The sequence below is a fragment of the Polypterus senegalus genome, chromosome 2, assembly GCF_016835505.1.
Source record: "Polypterus senegalus isolate Bchr_013 chromosome 2, ASM1683550v1, whole genome shotgun sequence".
Classification (NCBI taxonomy): Eukaryota; Metazoa; Chordata; class Cladistia; order Polypteriformes; family Polypteridae; genus Polypterus; species Polypterus senegalus.
This window is the reverse complement of record NC_053155.1, coordinates 69,337,036-69,363,872: the sequence shown is the minus strand read 5'-3', so window position 1 is coordinate 69,363,872 and position 26,837 is coordinate 69,337,036. Positions and strand designations below refer to the sequence as shown.

Here is a 26,837-nt window from a genome sequence, read left to right as displayed (position 1 = left end):
GGCGGACGTTGTTGACCGTTATGCGTAGAATTTCTAAATGAAACCTGCTTAACTTTTATAAGTAAGCTGTAAGGAATGAGCCTGCGAAATTTTAGCCTTCTACCTACACGGGAAGTTGGAGAATTAGTGAGTAAGTGAGTGAGTCAGTCAGTGAGGGCTTTGCCTTAAATACTCTTTCTCATTATAGGATTCACCTGTGTATGTAGGTCAGGGGTCACCGAGCTTACCAAGCCAATTTGAGTTCCAATAATTAGTTCTAAAAGTTTTGGAATCAATAAAATGACAACGGTGCCCAAATTTATGCACCTGCCTGATTTTGTTTGAACAATTATTGCACACTATCTGTAAATCCAATAAACTTCATTTCACTTCTCAAATATCACTGTGTGTGTCTCCTATATGATATATTTAACTGACATTTTTTATTGTAACAACCAACGATTTATACAGGAAAATAATGACTATTAACATGGTTGCCCAAACTTTTGCATCCCACTGTATATATATATATATACACAGCAGGACCTCGGTTCACGACCATAACTCTGCTCGTAAACCAATTTGGTCCCCGTAGGACTGTATGTAAATACAATTAATCCGTTCCAGACCATATGAACTGTATGTAAATATATATATATTTTTTTAAGTTTTTAAGCACAAATATAGTTACTTAAACCATAGAATGCACAGCATAATAGTAAACTAAATGTAAAAACATTGAATAACACTGAGAAAACCTTGAACAACAGAGAAAACTAACACTGCAATAGTTTGCGCTATAGCGCTACCAACCGCCGGCTAAAAGCACTTTTTTAAATGAGTTTTAAGCACAGGGAAAAAAATGAAAATTTGAAAAAAATCCATAATTTAATAAACCACCAAGAAAAATAACATTGCAACAATACACGCTACGAACAGATCGCTGGAAACAGAATTGAAAACAAAATCAAGCCCAGTGCATTCTCTAACTGCCTTCCTACCTTAATGTGTCCAGCTCTCTCTCGCGCTGCCTGTGTGTCTGCATCTCGGGCTGCCTCTGTGTGTGTGTGTGTGTATGTGTCTCTCTCGCACTGCCTGTGTGTGTGCGCACCTCTCTGTGCTGCCTGTGTGTGTGCGCACATGCGCCTCTCTTGCACTGCCTGTGTGTGTGTGTGTGCGCACGCCTCTCTCGCTGCCTGTGCCTCTCACGCTGCCTGTGTGTGTGCGCACTGCCTATGTGTGTGTGTGTGTGTGTGTCTGTGTGTCGCGCTCTCTTGCTGTCTCTCTCTCTCTCTCTTGCTCGCTGCACAGGAAATGCACAGGGAGAGACTGAATATGTACAAACTGAAAGGGAAACTGGCTTGTTCGTATACCGAGTGTGTGGTTGTGAACCGAGGCAAAAGTTTGGCGAACTTTTTGGTCGTAAACTGAGTTGTACGTGTACCAGGACGTTCGTGAATCGAGGTTCCACTGTATATATATATATTTATTGTCAAAGACGGCTGGGGTTCTTACCCGGCCGGGACGCCTAAAAGGACCGGAACGTGACAATAATAGCTTCCGGGTCAAGACAGGGCAACCGCCCTGGATACAAACAGGACCAAGGGAAAGGGACAAAAAGATTTTAACCCATTGGGACCCGTGGCCACAGCCGGGGGTGCCTTAAGTCTCAACAGACCAGAAAAATTGTCACTTCCGCCACACCACGCAAGATGGTGGCTGAACCGGCTAGGAACGCCCAGAGTGCTTCCGGGGCAAAGGGCAGCACTTCCGCCACACCAGGAAGTGGTGCCGGAAATTCGTTTCCAGCCACCTGGAATGCATCCGGGCTGGAATAAAAGGGCCTGCCTCCTAACATTCGGGGAGCTAGAGTCGGGAGTGGGAGCAGGACAAAGCTCCCAGGAGGAGATTGGCGGCTAAGGAGTGAGGTCATTATGGGAGATTATTGCTGTGTGCTTTGTGTCGTGTTTGGGACTGTGTTTATTTATGTTAAATAAGCGTGTGAATTTTATAAAGATGTGGTTTCCGACTGGTGGTGTCCTGGCAAGTCTCACAATGGCGCCCGAAAAGGGACCTTCTGCCTGTTCCAAGGCAGGGGACCCCAAAAATAATTTTTTTGGGAGCTGTCCGGTACCCCAGTCGGTCACACACACGTCCTGCAAGAAGACCGTCTGCACACGCACCGCGGACGTTCCGCCAATCGCCCCGGGACGCCCAGGAGGACCGCGAGCGGGCGACCGCCCTGGTTGTGTTGGGGGCCACAGGTAGAGGGCTTGGAAGCCCAACCCTGTAGGGACCCGTGGCCACCGCCAGGCGGTGCCCTGGTGCCTGAACAACCCTGGACTTCAGCACTTCCGCCAGATTTAGGACGGCACCTGGAGAGCTGCCGGGAGGACAGCCGGCACTTCCGCCACGCTGGGGCGTGGCCAAGGGAGGAATGCTGGGAACACCTGGTGCTCATCCGGGGATTGTATAAAAGGGGCTGTCTCCATTCATTCAGCGCTAGAGTCGGGTGGAAGAAGGACAAGGCACGAGAGAGGTGTGGAGGCGGCCCGAGAAGACGACATTTGTGGCCAGGACTGAGTGTTGGGGTGTTTTGTGCACTTTGGACTAGGATACATAGATCTATACTAATCTAAGGCAAAGCCCTCACTGACTGACTCACTGACTCATCACTATTTCTCCAATTTGACAGACTCATTCCTTACAGCTTACTTACAAAAGTTGGGCAGGTTTCATTTCGAAATTCTACTCGTAATGGTCATAACTGGAAGCTATTTTTCTCCATATACTGTAATGGAGTTGAGCTGGATGGCCGTGGGGGCAGAGTTTCGTGTGACATCATCATGCCTCCCACGTAATCACGGTGAACTGACTATCAATGCAGTACTTAGAAAACCAGGAAGAGCTCCAAAAACCGCTGAAGAAAACATGCATTATATAATTGAGAAGGCAGCGAAACAATAAGAAGCGAGCGACTGATATTTACAACCATATTCATGAGTGCTGCTACTTCGGAAACAAAGCACGATGTAAACTTAAAGTTTAAATTAAGTTCATAGACAGGCTGCCGCTGGTGTTTGTCATGCCCACGGATAATGCGGGATACAAGTTTAATGAGAGGACGCAGGATATAAATGAGAGTTTTGATCACTTTGTAACTAAGTTAAAATTGCAGGTGAAGGGCTGTGCTTATGCAAATTCCGAGAGACTGTGTTTGTGGGGGATTGACAGTTAAGGCAGGTGGGGGAGTCACGTCATCATTTCCCCTCCCATTCACCTAATTTCGCTCTGAGCTGAGCTCCACGGCTAACGCCGTCTTCCGAAGCAACTTCGTCACACTGCCACCAAATACTCAAAGAAAAATCCACAAGTTAATACACACCCTGTCTCTAGAGTTTCTCCAGACTCAATGTATTCCTCGCGTCCCCTTTATAACCTCTAATCTCCCATTTCAATTCAGATGCCTCCAATTTCCAGGAAGGCTCTGCTGCGCAATGACAAGTAATAAGTCTCAGGGACAGACCCTACAAAACGATGCCATTGATTTCAGGCAAGATTGCTTTTCTCCTGGACATTCTACATATACATATACATATATATATATATATACATATACATATATACATATACATACAGTATAAATATATGTACATATACATATATATATATATATATATATATAAATATATACACACCCCGATCTACATACTGTCAAATAAACAAACCACACACCCTAGCGCAACATGAGAGGCTTCGCCTTTAGCGCTGACATCTGAGGTTCGATTCGCAAGAGTGGGTGCAGTGAGTGTGTACTGCCTGATGAGCCCATCAGGCAGTTGGATTTAGTCTTTAAATTTCTATGGTGAAGAAAAATTTATGCAATGATGATTAAATTTAACTTTCATTTCTACTAAACATATTTCTGTCGACCAAATAAAAATTACTTATATTTAAAATTTAAATAGAACTTGAACAAATACGATAGTTCATAATGCCCACGCAGCACTAAGTTCACGTAAGATTAGGAGTCATCCGTTTTAACAAGCAGCGTATTGCACTGATACGAAATAGCCAGCCCATTTAATTATTTAGGAATGAATAGATAAATTTAGATTTTGTACAAATAATGTTTTTAATTTTTTTTCCTCAATGGATTCTGGCACCCCCAGCAACAGCTGCTTGCACCCCAAAGGAAATATATATATATATATATATATATATATATATATATATATATATATACTGTATGTAGATATAGATATATATACAGATATACATATATATATATATATATACATATATATATATATATATACACATATATATATATACATATATACATATATATATATACATATATATACATATACATATATATACATATATATACATATATATATATATATATACAGTATATGCCAGCAACACTCATGACAATGACAAAACAATTACATTGTCAATCATGTTACGTTATTATTAAAATGTTTCCTTTTCTTTTCATTACTTCTGTAACACACTACTCTCCATGCGCTGGTATTTGGCTAGTGTATATATATATATATATATATATATATATATATATATATATATATATATATATACACACACACATACAGTGGGTACAGAAAGTATTCATTTATATTTAGGTATAAAATCCAATGTCTGTCTGTATGTATATCTGTCCGCTTTTCACAAGAGAACTACTTAACGGATTTAGATTGGGTCTTTTTTTATAATTTGCTTGAACATTCCGGTTGATTTTGCGACTTCCCTCATTGTGCTAAATATCATAGTTCGCTTATGGTACCAATTTATTTGTGCGAATCTGAGAAAGAGGCTGCGGGCCAAGAGAGGGGCCCTCCTCACTCACGCACCAGCCTCCATCCAGTGTACCTCTCGCCATGTTTTGGACCTTATCTTGCCTCTGCTTAGCTAGAGTTACCTGTATGTTTAACAAACATTATCATCTAAAGATTGTTAAGGACTAACGTTTGACATTTTTAAGAAAAAGATCAGAGCTACATGTGTTTTAGAGGGTAGTTGCTAATTGCTAGAGATATCACAGCCACATGCTTTTCTCCCTACATGGGGGACGCTCTCCAGTCAGAGCTGAATACGATCAGATACAGTGACAACATTTGATGTTGGAGAGTACCTACCTTCCGCTTTGTATAAAATAACTTTTTTTTAAATTTTTTATTAATTTTTAAAGTTTGTTCTGTTTCACTACTATGTGGGCAGAGCCGCGTGGGACAGCTAGTGTCAATATATATCTCAATATAAATATATATTTCAATGTCAACCTGTCCATCACTATTGCAAATAAGAAAGAGTTCAGACCCAATCCCTGATGTAATCCCACCTCCACCTTGAATGCACCCACCCTCCTACAGCAGACCTCACCACCGTCACACTTTCCTTGTACATATTGTGTACAATTCTTACATACTTCTCTGCCACTCCTCTCTAAACACCCTTTCATATGCTTTCTCCAGATCCACAAAAAACACAATCGAACTCCTTCTGGCTTTCTCTATACTTCTCCATCAACATCCTCGGAGCAAACATCACATCTGTGATGCTCTTTCCTGGCATGAAACCATACTGCTGCCGACTAGTCATCACCTCCCTTCTTAACCTAGCTTCCATTACTTTTTATAATAACTTCATGCAGTGGCTCATCAGTTTTATTTAATCCCCCTGTAGTTACTACAGCTCTTTATTCTTAAAATTCGGTACCTTTTTCTCCATTCCTTAGGCATCCTCTCACTTTCCAAGATTGCATTAAACAATCTGGTTAAAAACTCCACTCCATCTCCCCTAAACACCTCCATGTTTCCACAGGTATGTACATACTAGACTATACATTACATTTTTGGTTTTTTCCACAATTTGGATATGCTCATGTTTGGATTTCTAGCTTTGGGGAGCTTGGAATTTTACTGCATGTCAGTACATGCACATAAAGATCTTGCAAAGTTATTGGAGTTAGCAACACCATTAGTTCAGCTGGCATAGTACCTGTAAAAACAGTGATGTTATTAATATTAGTTAGCCCATGACCACCGGATGCCATTCTTTGCCACACCTAAAAGGCCACTGTGGAGAACAACCATTAAACCTTGGTTGCATGGGGCATATTCAGGAATATCTGAGGCCACCAGGTAGAGCTCTTCAAAGGACCCACTATGGCTTGTAAATGGACTCCAGGTATCGCTAAAGTAACCATGGCCCCAGGCTTAAAAGCCATTCTGAGAAATTTCACATGGAGCTTGAAATTGAAAGGTGTTAGACGGACAAAGACCAAACAAATGGAAGGAAGGAAGCCCAGAGATGAAAACTAGAAAAGCATATGGTAGTGGACTTATGGATCAGCTACCCCATAAGGCATTCAAAAACCTCCTTTGTTCAGTAAAGCCCCGATGGCTAGGGCTTTGAATGTTTTACTACCTTGTTTGAACCTTTTGCCATTATCTATGGTTGAAATTATATCCATGGTCTATATCTGGGTCCGTGAATGGTCTTGAGAGTTCTAAAAAGTTCACAATATATAATGCCTGTTCTACTCAAACACTTATTCATTGGTAAGCAGCTTATAAGGAGAGAATCAGACTATTATGCCAGTCACAAATACAAAAATTGGTTTGGCTGGACTGCAGCATAGACCTGCTCCACCTGCTTTTTTGATTTCTGCCACCCTCTTCATATTATCTGCTAGAACAGTAGATTGTGAGCAACTGCAACAATGTTATTAAAAATGGACAAAAAGTTGTACATTTTCAAGAAACTGGAACAAAAGCAGTTTTCTAAAATATATTATTATCAAAAACACAATCCAAAGGACTAAACCATTAGAGAATCCAAAACAATAAAATAATGAGAATATCACCAAAAACAATAAGACTAAACTGAGAAGTATTAATCTATTAGTCATTAACTAGCATACCTAAACGTCTCAGCTCAAGATGAACACTGTTTAAACTTCAAATCAATAATCTTGGATATAGAGGTAAAGCACTGTGCTAAGTTTTAAATAGGGGCATTCGTGACGCAATACGTTCCTTAGCAATGGTGCAACCATTAGCAACAAAACGCTGAGACTATAAAATGGCAGTATGATGCACTTAAAATTGAACAACAAAAATACTAGCAACCTTCTAAAACTGAAGAATTAATCCAAAATACACATTTGGCCATGGTCACGTTAACGCTTTAAGAATATTTACAACATCCACCCTGCTTATCTTGAGTAGGGTCACACAGATGAACATGAAAACAATGTCTGTGAGAGAAATTAAATTTTATTGAGACGAACAAATTTCCAATAATTATTTTATGTTAACAAAACTAAATGTTTCAAGTGCTTTTAAACTACAAGGACGCTGATCAAAGTTGTTTAGAAATGTCTACTTTACATTGTCATTTTTGCACCTGTCTGCAATAAAGAATATGGTATACCACATTTAAAGTTCATTCATTAAATATTTCCTTGGCTAGAAAAGTAACTACATTGCAACTAAGCTTTCATAATATATATGACATATGTAAATAAATAAATAAATAATACATGAAATTTTCTGTACCATATGTGCTCAGCAAACTTTCAAACTGTGCTAGAAGACCAATGGTGTAGAGCTGACGAAGGAACCCATCATCATGAAGACAGTTTCTAAGCTTGATTATAAATCCACATATCAGGGCAGTCAGCTAAAAGAAAAAATTGTTTATTATGTAGAACGTGTTTGCAGATATGACCACTATTGACTTAGTAATCTACATTCATCAGAAAATACATAATGTTAAACATAAAGATCATGTTTAATTCTTAACATCTCAATTGAGGTACAGCAAAAATGCCACATAGACACAATAAACATGACAGTTACAGATATGTGATATTGTAATACAGCATTTATAAAATACATGTAAAGTAGGTCTGTTTGTTACTGCAACAACATAAAGATTCTTTTACGAAATTTTATATATTTGAATAATAGCTAACTTAGAAATAGGCTACTAAAATCTTCTGTTAAACTCTTTTAAAAGAATAGTGGTCATCAATTTACAACAATGTTCATTGTAATAGAACACTTGATTACCAGGTTGAATTTTTTTCTCCTTAAAAAAAATAAAAACATTGGGAACATTTTTTTTAAACTATTTAGTGAGCTTTGGCCTGAAAACTGGAATGTTGATATTCCTATTGCTCAATTTAAAACCCTGCAAAAAACTTTACAAACGGAAACAACACAAAGTTAAAACCTGAAACCAAAATATAATTGAGGATTCAATTTAGATGGAATGCAGAAACAATATTCCTTCATACCATCTGACTACCCATTCCATGTCAAACACTCCCAATTCTCCGACTACAACTTCCTCTAACCTGACTATTAATATTAAAATGCATGGTCAAACTTTTAGAATACCCAACATTCATTTCCTCTCAAGCTGCTTCTCCCATGGCTAGCTTTATATAGCATGCTCGAGGGCTAGTAGTGCAAAGGAACCATCTGTGCACAGGAAATGGTGCACTAAACTAACATTTAGGTGGTATATTACATATGCACCATGATTTAATTGTACTTCAGAACCTATGAACATTTATATAATGCATTTGAGTTTGAGGTTGAAGGTGAGATATCCATTAGTGCATCCAAGAGATGTCCCCAGACTGTCCCAAAATGTCATAATGATGTGTTTAAACTTATTTGTATTTTTTAAATAGCACTTATAGAACCCTGTAGCCAGTTCAAAGAATGAACACTTGGAAGTTCTGTAAGAAGTAATTACGGTTTTTGCAAATGTTTACCATTAACAAACAATAATAGCTTTTACAATGGAAATCCCCTGAATGGGCAATTCTCCTGTAGTTGATCTAGAGTAAGGGAAACCAGATGAGATCATATTGATTTCTCCAATGATATTATCTGGGTTGTCTACCAATGAAGTTACATCAGGCAGGAAAGACATAATGCTTTGGTTGACATGGGATGGGATGTTTCCCAAGGAAAAGCTGGAGTCTGTTACTAGGAAAAGGTAAACCTAGTTTAAGATGCTAGTTTACAACTGTGAACAATGGCAAGAACAAGACAGGCATCACACTACACAACTTTAAGTCAGACAGCAAATTTCACTTAATGGCTGCAGTTTCTAGATCTTGTTGCCTTAAGCATATCAGATAACATGACTAGTTATAACAGGGGATGATGGATTACTTGAATCCCTCATGACATTTTATCACAGTTTCAAATCTCCTGTTGTGTATCATGAGCTTTCCTCCTCTTGACAGGCAGATAACTGTGCTGGGTGTCAACACTGGAGGCTGTACAAATGTTTTCCAGGTACAGTATTGGGAGCTTTGTCACAACTTCAGGCAATCTTTTCATTTTTTTCAATTCTGCTGAGGTACAACAAATATAAGACATCAGAAAGACATGTCTTTCTTCTGTGTGAATGGTTCAAACACTTGCCTTCTTTGTGGTCACACGGTACACACTGTACTTCTGGTTGAGCAATCAGTGGCTGTCAGCTCTCACACACAAAGAGCCTGCCACTGTGACTTGCAATACAATAAAATCTGTTTGACTTTTGTGGCTAATCACAGTGCACTATGAGTTGCTAGGGATGTCACATTACATAGCCAGTGTTTACAGTATTGTGGAGTGATTGTCCCTGAATTCATGTAAATGAAGGATACGACTGAAAATTACAGCAAAAGCCTTGTCATGTGATAATGTAAATGTGTTGCACTAAGTTCCAACACACTGCTAAAACAGACATGAAGCACACACAGTACTTTATATCTTGTTTTGTTTCCCATTTTTTTCCCTTTGAAGTATCTAAAGCAGTTAATAAAATCAGCGTTTTTAGTATTCAGCAGAAGATGGCATCTCAGTAGGCAAATACATACATTATTTAAATACATAAAATAATGTAATAGCTGCAGTTTATTGTTAGGGATTAAAAATGCTACAGCTGTTTAGTTAGTTTAAGTAGTTTACTCACCGTCTGACAGAAAACAACATCCCTTCTGTACTGTAAACTCAGATCCATAGCTATAGTTGGTGCAGTGTCTTGCATTAGCAGAAAAACCATTGATTTTTTAGCTTTGTCACTCATCATTGCTACACAATCTGTGAGAGTTGTCAGCAAAGGATAAAGGGCCTCACTCCATTCTCCTGCAAATGCAGATCCACTTTAGACAAAGCATTTATGAATATTCTTCTTAAGCCTAATTTCTTAGCAAACACTAATAAACATCTCTAAACTCCAACTCCTCTTGCTCTTTTTGAAGAGCTAGCTAGGTTACTTGTCATCTAATGTAAAATGGCTTCAGTATATAAAACTCGGTACAAATACTTTAGGCAGAACTTTTGAAATTTTAACATCAAATTATGAAACCATGTTTTAAGGTGTTCAAGCTGAATCGACACAATAAAGGCAAAATTAGCTAATAAGTGAAGAATGATCCTCCACTAGAACACTATCTGGGAAAGCAGACTATGTTTCATATGGTGTGAAACAAATAAAGAGTTGCATTGGAAAAGTGAGGCAACTGAAAGGGTACCTGCAAGCCAGCAGTGGCAGTGAATGGAAAGAGCACATACCTGGAGCAGTCTCTTCAGCAGGGGTGTTGTGATCTAAACAAAAAAATGGAGGTGCAACATGCATGGTTAGGAAGCAGCTTTGTCACTTAAAGCACCCTTAAAATGCTGGCTGGCTGACTTTTAACAGACAATTTGAACTAGGCTGAGCTAATGCAATCAATGGGAAAGCAAACAGCAAGCTGAGATTTTCAACAAATATATTCCGGTAAAAAAGCTTGATAGGATGGATTATTAGACCTAATTCATAATAAAACATAAATGTAAAGATTTAGGATTCCATCCATGTTTTGTTATGAACTAAAGTATTTAAAAGCAACAGAAGGCTGTTTCAGATTGCACCCACAATTACTTATGAAAGTTCTCCTGCATGTGGTGTAAATCTGAAATACAGTATAAGCAGTTATTCACTCGCATGCCTCAAATTATCAGCAAAAGAAGAAAAAACAACATCAGTTACAAACTAAAACATCCTAAGGAATTTTACACCATGCTGGTCATGATCAAGAGGGAGCCATGCACATGATTTTAATCTAAGTACACAGAATTAGTTGTTTAAAACAAACATATTGTGACATACTTTACATTAATGCATCTAATGTGTCATAACTTCAAGATTACATATTTTTCTAAGATCAAACATTTTTGCTACTGCCTTACTAAGACTGTAACCCCTTTCATATTTGCAGCCTAGGTCAGCCCATGGGCTTTTTTTTTTCAAAAACTATAGAAGCATAGAAATCTAAATTTAGTACACTTTTTTGATGAAACCCAGAGTATGCCTTTGATAACCTTTACACTGGCCTTTAGGCTATCAATGTAATATATTTACCTCACACTGAGTACATTTACAATCCCTAGCATCCTGCTGCTGCACGTTCTAATGCTTTTTGCCACTTCCACTATAGGTGCAGTGGAGACCTGGCATGTTAGTTATGTACCTGGCTTCATTAATAGCCACAGTTCATTTGCAGAAGTAGTATTTCAGTCAGTAATTAGAATGTATCTTCCTCAGGTGTAAAAAGTAGGATTTATGTGGTATAGATTAGAAGTTTTACTAAATGCTTTGAGAGATGAAAAATAAAGCATTGTGCACAGCTGACTTGTCAGTTAAATGGAATGAAAACAATAATATCCCAGTTAAAGCTAATGTTCACTAAAAATGAACACTACAAAAAGAAAAAAGTAGCTTTTTAGAGTTGAAACTAAGGGACTGTGAGGAAACGCCTCACAATGTGATAATTTAAAAGCACTTTGTTCCATTTGTATTAAAATCTTTGCATGCACCATCCTTATAATGAAAGAAAAAAAGCCCTCAGGTGGAAACACATGTCTGCTACCCATCATGGTTTGCCCCAGATTTCTTTTGGTGTGACCATGGTGTTTGGAAGTTGTAACTAGTGTATGACAGATGTCGGTCAAGGGTATACGAGACATATGTGACATGGGGTACTGCAGAGTGTCAGCAACATAGGCACACGTATGGTGCAATTGGCAGAGATATCATTTACACTAGGAATGTGATTAGGGAAAAACAGGGTTGTTAGACTCAGGTCAAGTGATGGCTGACCTGATCTATTTTCACCAGCCAAGGAGTTAGTTCAGTTCAGACCAGGAAAAGGTCAATACGCAAAGAATTATGGCGGCTGCATGGTGATTTATAGGCAGGGACCATTATTCCAGTTTGCCAGGGCAAGCTAGCTTTCTCTCAGACTTTTTTTGGATAGAGGGAGAAAAAAAAGTTAAGCATTCTTTTTACTCGACTGATTTTTGTTTCTTTGAAAGATTTTTTTAAGGTGTGTGCCATGTGCTGAATGTAATTTTTTGTAACATGTTTTTGTTTATCATCTTAATTAATTATTGCAGTGTTTGTGTGCAGTTTTTTTTAATGTTTTCTCTATGGAATATTTTTTCAATAAATATACCTATTTACTTGTTATATTAGCTGTGTCTGCCTCCCTTATTGTCGCACTGATGCTTGGTTCTGATACTTCATGTCCCGGAGTTTCTGCTAAAGCCTAAAAAAGGGACACATGGGGTATTACAGATGTATATGGATTACTTTTTTTTTTTAATTCTGCCTTGAACGTGAATGTAGCAGTAATGATTCATACTTAAAATATAAAAAATAGAAAAGTGAAAATACATTTAGTCTGAATGGGTACGGGGTATTTGAAATTAGCTTTCAAGAATAACCGCCTAATCTTTGTTAAATTGTTACATTGTAGTAATAAAATTAAACAGTTTTGTTTATCAACAGGAAACAGTATATCTCCTTGTACTAATGATTCCATAGTAAGAGTTGCCTTCCATACAATGCAGGTATGTACATACAATTAAAATAATGTATCATCAAGCAGGAACACAGGCAAATATTTATGGATCATGTGCAGCTACACAAAGATTGCAAGGCCTGATGTTTCTACTGTTTAAACAGTTTGACTCATTTTGTTGCCTTTGTACTTTACAGTAAAATGAGAAATATTTGTTGCTAGTCTTGCTGGTGAAAAAAAGGTCAAAAATGTAGAGACAATACACAATGTGGTACATGGGGAAAGTACAACAGACGTACTAATAAAACAATACTACTAAAAGCAGCAATAAAAGGGCTACATATCATAATGAAAAATAAATAATTTGGATCTAACAGAAGTAAGACCCAGGGAATTCTAGTAACCATGCTGCACAATAGTTAGTTAAGATTAAACTGACAGAGGAAGCTGATTGGTAAGATTAGTTCTTAAATAATGTCATGACAAAATAGATGACTATAGCATACAGTATATGAGATAACAGTTTGATGTCCCAAATGTAAACTCTAAGAGTGTGGTGGTAATGCTGCTTTCTGGATGCAAGGGAGAAAACAATTTGTTCAACTTTTATCATAAATTACAGCCATTTTAAATACTCACTGTTAAGATTATGTGACATATGAAACTGAGATACACCTAGACCACTGGGCATCTCTAGCATTTAGTGAAGATCCAGAGAAAGATGGACTTTCTTCAGTTCCCTTAAAAAGTGAAAGTGCTTGTAAGGGACCAAGAGAAACTCTCAATATTATGGACCCCTAAGCATTCTGAATTCCACAATTGGCTCCTTCATTTTGCAGATACAGATGGACTCATTTCTGCTATTGTACATTTCAGTAAGAAGTATAACCTCCTTCATATAGGTTGTCAAATCTTTCTAGATATCCACAACAGTTGTGTTGTCAGAAGGGCATCCATGATAACATTGGAATTCATTTTTGATAAAAAAAAGTTCTCACAAGCCCAAACATGTGTGAGAGCGAGAGCAGTGTGTCAACCTCTGATAATGATTTGGCACCTAAAAAGGGAGCTACTTCAATAGTATGGATGTGATTTGGCTACAAGAGGACAAACCTCCAACAAAGCACAATACTTTGCAAAATATGCAAGAAAACTTACCACTAAAGGTGGAAACACAACAAACTTGTTTCACCACATGAAGCAAAAACACACTGTCCAATACAACCAGGCTATGAAGGCATGTGAGGAGATACTAGCAGCTGATGATGTGAGGCCAAAAAGTAGACTCAAATGAGCATTGCTGGGGCACTCGCCAGTTACACTCCATATGAAAGGAAAAGCAAACAGTGGATTGAAATTACTGATGTGGTTAAATATTGTTTGTTTAAGAATATGATGCCAATCTAAATTGTGGAAAAGGAGGGCTTTAAGCAACTAGTTAAAAGGCTTTACCACATCCCTGGGCAAAAGTATTTTTTCAAAGACATCCTTGACTGCGACGTATAAAGCATTCTGCGACAAACATGCAAACTTTGCCTCAACCATGGATATATGGTGAAGAACTGCAGAACCATATATCAACCTGACCATGCACTACATCGACAATGACTGGAAGCTATACAACTCCTGCCTTGAGAGAAGTTTCTTTCTCGAGGATCACATGGGAGAAAATATTGTGAGCGGTTTATGGGAGTTTAACTCATGGCATCTAGAAGAGGATCAACAGGTGTGTGTGTGACAACAGACAGCAGGGTCAATGCTGTTAAAAGATATTGCTCTTAATAACTGGACCAGACTGTTACAAATTTGGCCATCATCTGCAAATTGGTAAATTATATTTACCATCAAAATACAAAACTTATATTTTTATGAGAAATGCCTTTCACTTTTCCCCAAAAATCAAGTAAGGACAAATTGAAAAATCATAATCCTCTCTGTTATAATCCCCCAGCCTATTCATAATAGCAGACATACCCAAAACAATTGTCATGGGTAAGCGAGAGTGATGCCTCTCAAATGGTGGAAAACACATGTGGTGAACTTTCCTTGCATTAGCCATTTAGCCAGGATATACAGTACCTATGCATCCCTGCTACCAGCACTGCCAAGAGGCTATTCTGCACTTGAGGGAATGTAGTAGCCTGTTAAAGATCACTTCTTAAGCCAACATCGGTGAATATGCTGGTGTTCTTGACAAAGGATCAAAAACTGTAACTGTGATGTGTCTGCTAGCAGTGTGGCTAGTTAACTCTTAAAAGTATTTACTTGTGCAGTTCCAGCACCGACATTCTAACTTACTTCATTTCATGGTATATCCATTTTATGTTTAAACAAGAAATAAGAGGCAATGCAACAGTTCTAGCACTGATATTCTACCTCATTTGATGATAATCCAAGAAAAGGATGCAAGGCAACTGTTATTTAAATTTTGACAGAATTTTAATTTTATTTTTATAAGCAGTGAGTGTTTATGTTTTGACTGAAGTTTTGTTTGGATTGCTGCTGTTTGTTGACATTTGTACTGAAAATTTTAGGTCAGTTTTAATAGGTTTAGTTTATTAGTGTTCATGGTTCTAGAGGCCGATCCTCCAATTAGCTATGAACTACCCAATCTCACTGAGATTGCACAGGTGGTGAGCCAGCTGAGGGGGGGGAAGATTGCAGGGATCTATGGTATCTGGGGTGAACTTCTCCAGGCTGGTGGTAAGACTGTCCTCCTGGCATTGCAAACAATCTTTGCTTCCGTTTGGGAGACTGGCATCATCCTAACTGACTAGAAAATGGGACTTGTCATCCCTAGCTGGAAAGGGAAGGGTGATTGCCTGGATTGCAGCAACTACATGGGGATAACACTGCTCTTGGTGCTGGGTAAGGTCCTTCCTAGAGTCGTCCTCAACAGGATCCGTGATCACTTGCTCATGTACCAGCGACCGGAACAGTCTTGTTTTTTACACCTAAGAATTCTACCATCAACAGAATCCTGGCACTGAGGGTTCTCATGAAGCAGAAACGCAAATATCAGCAGAGTTTCTTTGCAGCCTTTGTTGATTTTCGTAAAGCGTTCGAGTCAGTTGATCTTACTGCCCTTTGGGACATTCTGAGGGTTCGTGGGATCCCCTCAAGGGTTGCTAGATATCATGGCCGGCCTATATACTGGTACTGTGAGTGCTGTGCAGAGTGGAAGTAGAACCTCTGCGTTTTTCCAGGTTGATTCTGGGGTTCATCGGGGGTGTGTTCTTGCTCCTACTCTGTTCAGTGCTTGTACGGACTGGGTGTTGGGCAAGGTCGTGGGGTCCAGAGGCTGTGGGGCATCTGTTGGAGAAGAAAGATTCACGGATCCTGACTTTGCTGACGATGCCGTGATCTTTGTGGAGTCAATGGAGGCTCTGATTGGGCATTTGAGAGACTGAGTGAGGAGTCTGAGTGTCTGGGCTTGCGAGTGTCCTGGATAAAAACCAAGATCCAGGCCTTTAATGACCTCTTGGGCACAACCATCAGCAGTGTGTCTGTCTGCAGAGAGAGTGTCGACCTTGTCGAGAAGTTTACTTACCTTGGCCGTGACATTCATGCCTCTGGTGATTCTTCCTATGAAGTCAGTAGACGGATTGGGAGCGCATGGGGGTCATGAGGTTGCTGGAAAGGGGTGTGTGGCGCTCCCGATATCTATGAAAATGGACAAAGGTCCATGTCTTTAGCATCCTGAGACAAAGACTGGACTCCTTTGGTACTGTGTCTCTCCCGAAAATCCTTGGGTACAGTTGGTTTTGACATTGTGTCAAATGAGCGGTTGCTCATGGAACCCCGAAGAGTTACTTGCATTGTGAGGGAGCGTCAGTTACGGCACTATGGCCATGTGACGCATTTCCCTGAGGGTGATCCAGCTTGTAACATTCTCATTGTTGGGGACCCGAGCGACTGGACCAGGCCAAGGGGTCGCCCATGTAACAGATAGAGAGCCATTTCCGGAGGGTGGGACTGGACCGCGTGTCTGGGGGGGTTGCCAACCACGATCCTGAGCTGTTTTGTCGTGTAGTGGATGTGGCAACGCACTGTACCAGTGCATGATCCCCAACTTGACTTGACTTGACTTTATTAGGTGACAATATTGTGCAAGCTGCTGAAGAGTTACAAGGTTAAGTTACTTTAGCGATTATTGTTAAATTAAACATCTTCAACAGTTATGTTATACTTTTACTTTAGATTTCCAGGGAAAACACTACCTAGGCTACTTTTGTGTTTACATTTGACTTATGCTGTGTCACTACTATTGCACTATAATGATCCTGCTGCTGCTGGCACCTTGTGGCAAATAATTCACACTGCGAATTAGGTAGTCTGTCATCAATGACAATAGCTCATTGGAAAAGAAGGATGGAAAATGCTCTTTAATTTGTTTGCACCAATAAAACCTGGCGCCTGTAATCTGTAATCAACAATAAAACATTCAACATTTTATTTCTACATATGCATATATATAATTATTGCAAATTTCCCTGAAGTATCATGATATAATTTTGAAGCTATACAACTTTCCCCTAGCTGTCAGCATATCTGACTGATAGAGTTTGCTCACAACAGAACAGAGCAAACAGTAATGGGCTAAACACACAACCCCAGGGTGTTCCAATGTTTTTTGGAAAAATGCTTGTAACTAAAATCAATTTATTTTCATAATGGAATAATAATTCAGACTAGCACTTTATACTTCACACTCAGTGACTGCTGGCTAGTAGTGCCTACTACTTAAAGCAGACTGATATTTGCAAGTTCATTTCTCTCAGACACTAATTCAAAGAAGCAGCTAGGGCTATGTTAGAGTTGTTCACATTTTTTTCTACGGTAAATCTGTAATATTTGACAGGCTAATATATTAAGTGCCTTTTTGTTTGTTTCTAAAAATGAGAATTTAAGCTTCTGAATGATAGTTTTGCAAAATGGGGCTACTGATTGTTTTAAGTCTGTACATTAGTCGACAGAAAAATCATAAAATCTTCTCAGTTAGTTTTTCCCCAACATTAAACAATGAAAGACTTTTGCACAGAGGACAGACATAATGAACTATACTGGAAATAAGCCTAGAAAAATGTTTGTTTTTCTCCTCCCATTTAATGTCCAGAAATCTTAGTGGCTATTTTTTTCAGAATTACGATCACATTAATCCTTCTAGCAACAGAAAAACAATATTGTATTAGGATATCCATACAGATTCCTTATTTTCCCACACATAATACTTTTGGCTGTGTAGTCAGTGATGCAGCATAACATTTTATTTTAATGCAATTGTTCTTTAAACATGTAGCCTTTCGCCCATCTCTCCAGCAAAATGGCATGACATGAATGGCATTTTCTATACTGAACCCTGTCTTAATATTCAAACCTCATAAATTTATGTAGCTGCATGAGATGTCATAATATACTACATATGATAAAAGTGTACATCAAACAAATCTATTTCATGAGTGTTATTTCTTGATTGTTCATCTGGTATTAAGTGAAAAAGTGGGTACAGAATAGTTCTGAAAGAGCACAGCATAAAGCCTTGTCCCAATAATCATAACTTTGCCCAACACCTGTAATATTATAGAATGTTTAATGGAAAATATGTACAAAAAATTAGACATTAAATATGTGTGTTACCTTTTACAGATATGATAATTATGATAAATTCTCTATAAATATTTGTCTTTTTTTGGACAAATGAATACCAAAAAAAGATCATCTGAAAACAAGAGAACAGAGGGAGATTCTGAATTGTACCAAAATCACATTGTAGGATAAAGGTAAGGCAAGACAAAACAATAATCAGACATTTTAATTTAACACTGCTGGAGTAAACTCATGAACAAAACATTAGTGCCCCATAGTTTAGCCTTGATGTGACAGGAATTGCTGCCCTGAAAAAAAAATCAGCTTTATTTAATAATAAAAAAAAAAAGACCAGCATCAAAAAAATTAGATGATAGTTATTCGGTGAAAATGAAAATGATTATACTAAAACTGAAATACATGCAGTGACCATGCAGTCAGGTGAAGGTTTTGTGGCATATTAGGAAAGATGCAAATAAAAGACAAAAAATGGAAAAATCACCTGTACTGCATGCCTCCATTAAGTGCTGTCCATATAAACTGTAGGAAATTTGGATAACAAAAAAAGAAAAAAGCTTCTTTCTTGATGAGTCTTTCATCTGATAACATATCCTGCACGCTTAATGTTTTTAAAAATAATTTATGTGGCAGATTCATTTTCCTATAGTTGAATATCATCACATGATTACTGTGAAGTTTTAAAAAACACATTAATAACTGAATAACCAAATGATCTGCAAACTAACATATGTCTTGCTATTTGTTACAATAAATGTTGCTACTCGGTTAGTACTGTTTACAAAACATGATGAATTGTGCCAAGATTAATAGAAAAAAATCTAAAACATACAGCACTTTTGTAATTTTCCATTTCATGCAACTAAAAAATATAGATATTATAAGCAAAAATTGTAAAATTAATTAAAAAAAGGAAAGTTCACCTATACGCACTTGTGTTACTCAGAGAATGGCATGCAGATGGTTCTGGTGAAGAGGATGGTGATGATGAGGATGGAGATACACTATGTTCATCTAAGAAGTCTGGATTAATCCAGTATGCACGATTGTCCAGGTTACCTTTCTTGTTTGAGCAGGTGACATCACACTGGAACACATCCTCACAACTATCACTCTGTAGCCTCTCTTTCTGAAGCAGTTTGTCAACTCTTTGGATAATGCACTCCAAGCTTTTATCAACATTCAACCACACTTTTTCCTATTCAAAAATGAATAGTATGTTATTAATATCAAAATAAAAATGAATAAAACCATACTGCCACACGAATACCCGAGTATATGAGCATATGCATTTTATTATTCTATATAATAAAATTACAATTTAACACAGATCGTCCAGATATCACAACAGTTTTATTAGCCCTATATATCATGTTCACCTGCCTTCTTATAAAACAGATGCAAGTATTATAATGAGTCAAAGACACTATATTAGAATATATTAGACTGTCCATCTTACACATATAAAAACTCTTATGATTTATTTAGACATTTCTGGGAGATTCCCAGTGTCATAGTGATGTATAGGATAGAGTGGGTAATGCCGATTTTGCTAAAATGTTTAGTGGCACAGAAGGCCCGTTAAGACAGTAGATTTAAATCTTCAATTCTCTCTCTGAAATACGTAATATCTTCGGCAGAATCCATTTCATTGGCAGTAGTAAGCATTTTTCCAATTAATTCTTGTGCTATCAATTCACCAATCATTAGTGTTAGAGCCCACCCTCTCAACTTTGATGAGTGAAAGTGACTGTTTTATTTCAAGTCGTATTTCACGGTTTGGAGGAATGTTACGGACAAAATTAAATAAATAAATAAGCAACAAAAAACATATTTCGTGACACATTTATTTATTTATGCTCTCATTTCATGACATATTTATTTATTTAGGCACTCATTTCATAGTACTTTTGTTTATTTATGCTCACATTTCACAGTACTTTTATTTATTTGTGCATTTATTTATTTATTTTATTTTGTCCGAAATATTCCTCCATAGTAACCAGCCTGTGTCTTCTGTGTTGTATGTTTTTCTGTCATGCCTGTCTCACATCGTGTCTTTTATGACATATACAGAGTTATCATATTTCTATAACCCTTCTCAGTGATAGCAATTTACCCTACCCTGCGCACCCAGACTGCTTATTTTCTATTAACTTGTATTGGGGATCTATTTATTGTCAGTAGCAACTACTGGAGGTGAAAAAGAGAAAAATCTACAAACTATACAAGTTGGTATATCCACTATCAAGGTAAAATTGAAACAGTAAACTAATTTGTAGTTCAAGTCACAGATAACATTTCTCTGTTTTAAGATAGACAAGTCTGCAAATTTCCCAATGGTCTTCAAATTTTAAGAAGTTTTTTTTAAATTAAATATTGGTACTTGGGGTGATTTTCAGATGTTACTTTCTCTAGGTATTTTACTCTAAAACCACAGTATCCAGAAAAGTTTACATTTTATTTGTAGATATGTATTTTCTTAATTTAACTTCAGGGTAAGTGGTGATCACGGTGGTGTAGTTTTTAATTTATCTCACAGATCCAGAAGACTGGATTCAAATCCCAGTCTAGGCACTTTCTCTGTAGATTTTGCACTATAAATTAGAATAAGAGGGTACTGAAAATGGATGAACAGATTATAAGCCTAGGCTTATTATTTTCTCCCATGGCAACAGTACAACAACTACTCCAATGCTGTTTCCCCTATTATCATATATATATATATATATATATATATACATATATACAGTATATATATATATATATATATATATATATATATATATATATATATATACACATATATATATATATATATATATATATACTGCTCAAAAGAATTAAAGGAACACTTTTTAATCAGAGTACTGTATAGCATAAAGTCAATGAAACTTATGGGATATTAATCTGGTCAGTTAAGTAGCAGAGGGGGTTGTTAATCAGTTTCAGCTGCTGTGGTGTTAATGAAATTAACAACAGATGCACTAGAGGGGCAACAATGAGATGACCCCAAAACAGGAATGGTTTAACAGGTGGAGGCCACTGACATTTTTCCCTCCTCATCTTTTCTGACTGTTTCTTCACTAGTTTTGCATTTGGCTACAGTCAGTGTCACTACTGGTAGCATGAGGCGATACCTGGACCCTACAAAGGTTGCACAGGTAGTCCAAATTCTCCAGGATGGCACATCAATACGTGTCATTGCCAGAAGGTTTGCTGTGTCTCCCTGCACAGTCTCAAGGGCATGGAGGAGATTCTAGGAGACAAGCAGTTACTCTAGGAGAGGTGGAGAGGGCCATAGAAGGTCCATAACCCATCAGCAGGACCAGTATCTGCTCCTTTGGGCAAGGAGGAACAGGATGAGCACTGCCAGAGCCCTACAAAATGACCTCCAGCAGGCCACTGGTGTGAATGTCTCTGACCAAACAACCAGAAAGACTTCATGAGGGTGACCCAAGGGCCCCATGTCCTCTAATGGGCCCTGAGCTCACTGCCCAGCAGCATGCAGCTCGATTGGCATTCGCCATAGAATACCAGAATTGGCAGATGCACCACTGGTGCCCTGTGCTTTTTACAGTTGAGAGCAGGTTCACCCTGAGCACGTGACAGAAGTGAAAGGGTCTGGAGAAGCCATGGAGAACATTATGCTGCCTGTAACATCATTCAGCATGAGCAGTTTGGTGGTGGGTTAATGATTGTCTGGGGAGGCATATCCATGGGGGGTCACACAGACCGCTACAGGCTTGACAAAGGCACCTTGGCTGCCATTAGGTATCAGGATGAAATCCTTGGACCCATTGTCAGACCCTATGCTGGTACAGTGGCTCCTGGTGCACGACAATTCCTGGCCTCATGTGGTGAGAGTATGCAGGCAGTTCCTGGAGGATGAAGGAATTGATACCATTGACTGGCCACCACACTTTCCTGACCTAAATCCAATAGAACACCTCTGGGACATTATGTTTTGGTCCATCCAATGCCACCAGGTTGCACATCAGACTGTCCAGGAGCTCAGTGATGCCCTGGTCCAGATCTGGGAGGAGATCCCCCACAACACCATCTGTCATCTGATTAGAAGCATGCACCGATGTTGTCAGGCATGTATACAAGAACACAGGGGCCATATAAAGTGCTTCGTACAATTTTGAGTTGCTGCAATTAAATTTTGGCAAAATGGACTAGCCTGCCACATAATTTTTTCACTCTGATTTTTGGGGCGTCTTTGAATTCAGGGCTCTGTAGGTTGATCATTTTCACTTACATCAAACGATGTGGCATCCTTTCGTTTCTAACACATTACCCAGTCTATATCAGTATAGATATCCAGGAAGATTTCTTTTTCCCATTGAGATCTGATGTGTTTTCAAAGTGTTCCTTTAATTTTTTTGAGCAGTTTATGTTTGATATACACATACACACTTAATATATCAGGTTTCTTGTGCTCAGCTTTGTGTTTATGAATTTGTTTAGTGCAATTTGATGTTGTTATAGAGTACATCAAGGTGGTCTTATAAAGTACACTTCATAATAATAAATTGAATTGAATCTATGTAGGATTACAAATTCTGATTTACACCTTTACACAGATGACCTCTAATGTAAGATTAATGATAGTGTTTTACCCATATTTCAAACAGATCTGACAAATTATATGTAAAAGCAGAGGTAATAATTAACATACCCATTCTTCTTCATGCCAATTTACATGCAGAGATGATCTGCTGTTTTTTCCTGTCCATTTAGCCACCAGAGTGTCTTGATCATTTCTTAACATTACTTGGTCTGCATCTCCAGATGTTGGTGAGGCTTTGGATGCAATGTATTCTGGTCTGCCAGCATTTAATGCTTGGATTGCATTTGCTAGCAGTTTACAGTCACAGACAGTAACCAATTGGCGTGTCTACACATCAAAAATGAAAAGTTGTTAATATTAGCAATATCATAACAGACATGGGCATCCTATATAAGATATTTAAAGGATAAATGTTCAGAATGTTGGTGGACTAATGCAGATTTTATGATTATAGGTTTACTACCAAAGTCTGTCCAAATATTTTTTACTGCAAGAAAAATATTGTTCAAACTAAACAGTTTCCTCTGCTTATTTTCATTGACTAGATTAGAACTTACATACACTAATGACATTCTTGTGCCACAGTTACAGTGAAGGATAGGGGGAGCAAGGAAGTATATACAGACAATAAGAAAATGTATAAATAAAAAATACAAAAAATAAGAGTGGCAGAAGAATGACCCAATGTACATAGTTCAAAACAAAACTGCACAGACATTTATTGCACAGTTTAACAGTAGTAAAAAAAGTGCAGATGGCAATACATATGTAATATACTGCAGAATTACACATATTGTAAACCAGCAGGTGGGTGCAGTAAAGGGCAGAGAAGATCAGCTGAGGAAAGAAGCTATTCCTGAAGAAGGTGGAGTAAGTGGTGAGGGTCTGGTAGCATTTACCAGAGGGCAGAATTGAAAACATGGGATGACCTGGAAGGCTGGCATCAGAGATGATGGATTTAGCCTTCCTTAGGCATTGGGTAAAGCAGATGGTATGAGGCTGTAGAAGGTCAGTCCCAGTGAATTTAGATGCAGTATGGATATTCGGTTCGTGGAGCTTGTGATCCAGACAAATCTATTTATCAAGCCACAGTGTGATGAACTATAAGTTCACTGGCATTTTAGCACACACCCCAATGCTTTTTAGCCTCCTCAAAAAAACGAACTGTTACTGAGACTTTTTGAGGATGCAGATGGTAACTGCCTTTAGAGAAAAATAGAGAATTTTGACCCAGCTGAAAAAAAGAAATTTTGACCCAGCTGATCAAATTGTTCAGGTAAATGAGCAATAATTGAATTGAATTGATGAATTGAATGGTCTCCTCTCATTAGTCAAATTTCTTATGTAAATGAACTTAGTATAGATTGGAGATTCTTAACTGTTTTCCACAAATGTGATGGTGTATGTGAAGGTTTTTTCAAAGCAGAATAAACATAGCAATGGCTCTGTAAAGCTATGCAAACTGAAGAAAAGTTACTTATAGAAATTTTAAGGAATTTGAAATAAACCAAATTATTTCTACACATGCAAATACTTTACTATACTTATATTAAAGACATTATATTTTACTGCATTAATATATATTTAGAATACAAAATGTATGTATCCTATCCTGAATTTATGAAGTTAAAACAATAAAGTTAGCATGTAGCATTATGAAAATCTTAGAGATATAATTAATAATGGGGTTATGGGTATGAGGTAATTAATTTTTTTTTCATGCAGGTGGCTTCTGGTATTCCATAGTATTATGTAAGGTAACTTGTTTTTTTAACAGATAATAAAACACTCACAGGATGTGGGTTCAAATAGGCTTTAGTAGCCTTGAATGTTCAACGTATTATGTGGCTATTGTTACACACCTTATCTGCTAAGATGGCAAGAGTTCTTTCCAGTCCATTTGAGGATCGTTCCTTGGCTGCCCTCGAAAGTCTTTCAGCATAGTAGCTGACTTGGGTCTTCAGAGTATTGATATGAGCTATGATTTCCTTTGCCTTCAAAATGTCCTGGGGGATGTACACAAGTGACTGCGAGCTGGACAAAGCACTGCTGCAAATAAGGAGAATTCAGTCATACTTTTATATACAACTCATTGGCAAACATTCATAAAATTTATAATATGATTTTGCACTCACAACAAAGATCATAACTGTACCAGGTAAAACTTATATCCAGACCTGGAAACCAATACACTTCTCTATATTGTACTTTAGGATGACTGGTAGTATTCACAAAATTAAAAATTACCCAATTCCATCGAGATGGAATGCAGTATTACTAATATTGCAGTTGATATTTAATGCATGCTTATTCAAAATCAGCCTTAACAAAATTCATTGAATATTTCTTCATCATATAAAAAATAAAAAATTATGTGTTGTTGTGTGATAGTTTAAAATTCTAGCTACTTGGTACTTTTCTACTAGTCTAACAGTTATTTTCATTTTGTTTAGATAATAATTGCACCCAGTCCCCTAGCAAACAATAAAATGTAAGTATGATCTAGTTGTCAAGGTTTAAGCATATTGTACTGTATAGGATCTAAAAGTAAATGACAGGTAACAGTGACCATATAATATGTGCACAAAACTATTAAAAATAGGCTTACAATTAAATTATCATGTGATGTGGAATGTGGAAACAAAGCAAAAGAAAAAACTTGATTTAAAGTCACACTTAATTTACTACTCTATTATGTGATGCTTTTAAATTTTGGATGTATCAAATATATCATGCAAATCTGCATCTACAGCAAAAAATATATGCATATATATATTTTTAAAAAAGTGACCACATTTTTAACTCAGAAGAAATGATTCATATAAATTTGATGCTGCTTTGAAGCAGAATTACTAGACAAAACATTGGCCATTTAAGTTTCACAGCAATGTCATTTAGCCAGAGACTGGCCAAAAATGTTTAATTATTTAGATTTATTGAACTGATAAATGTTTTATTTTGTTTTATTTTTAATTACAGCCATAGAGGTCAAATTACACATCATCTTTACTTACCGTGTTAGTCTCAAATGTAATATCAACAGATCGTTTTCATCTTTTGTAGGTAATAAAATAAATCTTTATTGAATAGGTTTTCAAGTTTCAAGGACTGTATGTGGCTGATTGAAAGATATGATTATTACCAAAAACAGTATTACTCACTGTCATGATTCTAGTTCTATTGGAAGCTTTTTTGTGAGCTCAAGGAATTTTTCTTAGTACACCTAAATAAAAGGACTAGTGTGTGTGTCTGTTGTCTGATTGTATATACCAGCAGCTTTTCAGCATCCACTCAGGCCACATGGTCGAGGTTTATAGCTGTAATGCCAACGACTGCATGGTGAGCAATGGATGAGTAAAAATAATGATAAATTGATGTGCACATAGGGAAATCAAAGCCACATTAAAAGTAGCCTAGAGTTGCTAAACCATGTCAATGTAGTAATGACCACTGCCACTCTTTCCCAGAAGAACACTTTGGCTATAAGCATGGTCAGTTCGATGAACAAGTGACACCAAGAGGAAGCGGTGAAAACGGGTGGCTCTATCTGAACAGAAAAAGGCCACTGCAAGAGAAAGGGATTGGGTGCATATTATTTTACCAGACAAATGGACAAAAAAAAAAAGTGAGGTTTATCGTGATTTTTATGTGGATTAGATGGGTAATACATCTATTCTTTAAATTTTTTTTTGCCTAGGATACTTGAAATTTTGTTACATTTATTCTTTGTCTTAACTTATGGACTTAATAAATTTTATACATTATATTGTTTGCTGTTCTATATTATTCTCCTGT

The 26,837-nt window shown here is 37.5% G+C and overlaps 1 protein-coding gene across 11 annotated transcripts in view; it reads right to left on the bottom strand.

Annotated features, from left to right (window-relative positions):
* inpp4aa (inositol polyphosphate-4-phosphatase type I Aa) overlaps nt 1-26,837 on the bottom strand; it is a 166,173-nt gene that overhangs the window by 30,437 nt on the left and 108,899 nt on the right. For 4 of the 11 annotated variants that reach the window (XM_039743891.1, XM_039743887.1, XM_039743889.1 and 1 more), the window contains 6 exons: nt 24,905-25,091; nt 23,151-23,369; nt 19,400-19,664; nt 10,593-10,625; nt 9,991-10,163; nt 7,566-7,689 (listed from right to left, as the gene is read on the bottom strand). In XM_039743891.1, the coding sequence (XP_039599825.1) occupies nt 7,566-7,689; nt 9,991-10,163; nt 10,593-10,625; nt 19,400-19,664; nt 23,151-23,369; nt 24,905-25,091 (1,001 nt within the window). The remainder of the gene's footprint in view (nt 1-7,565; nt 7,690-9,990; nt 10,164-10,592; nt 10,626-19,399; nt 19,665-23,150; nt 23,370-24,904; nt 25,092-26,837) is intronic. The other 7 variants (XM_039743895.1, XM_039743893.1, XM_039743892.1 and 4 more) reach the window with 5 other exon arrangements.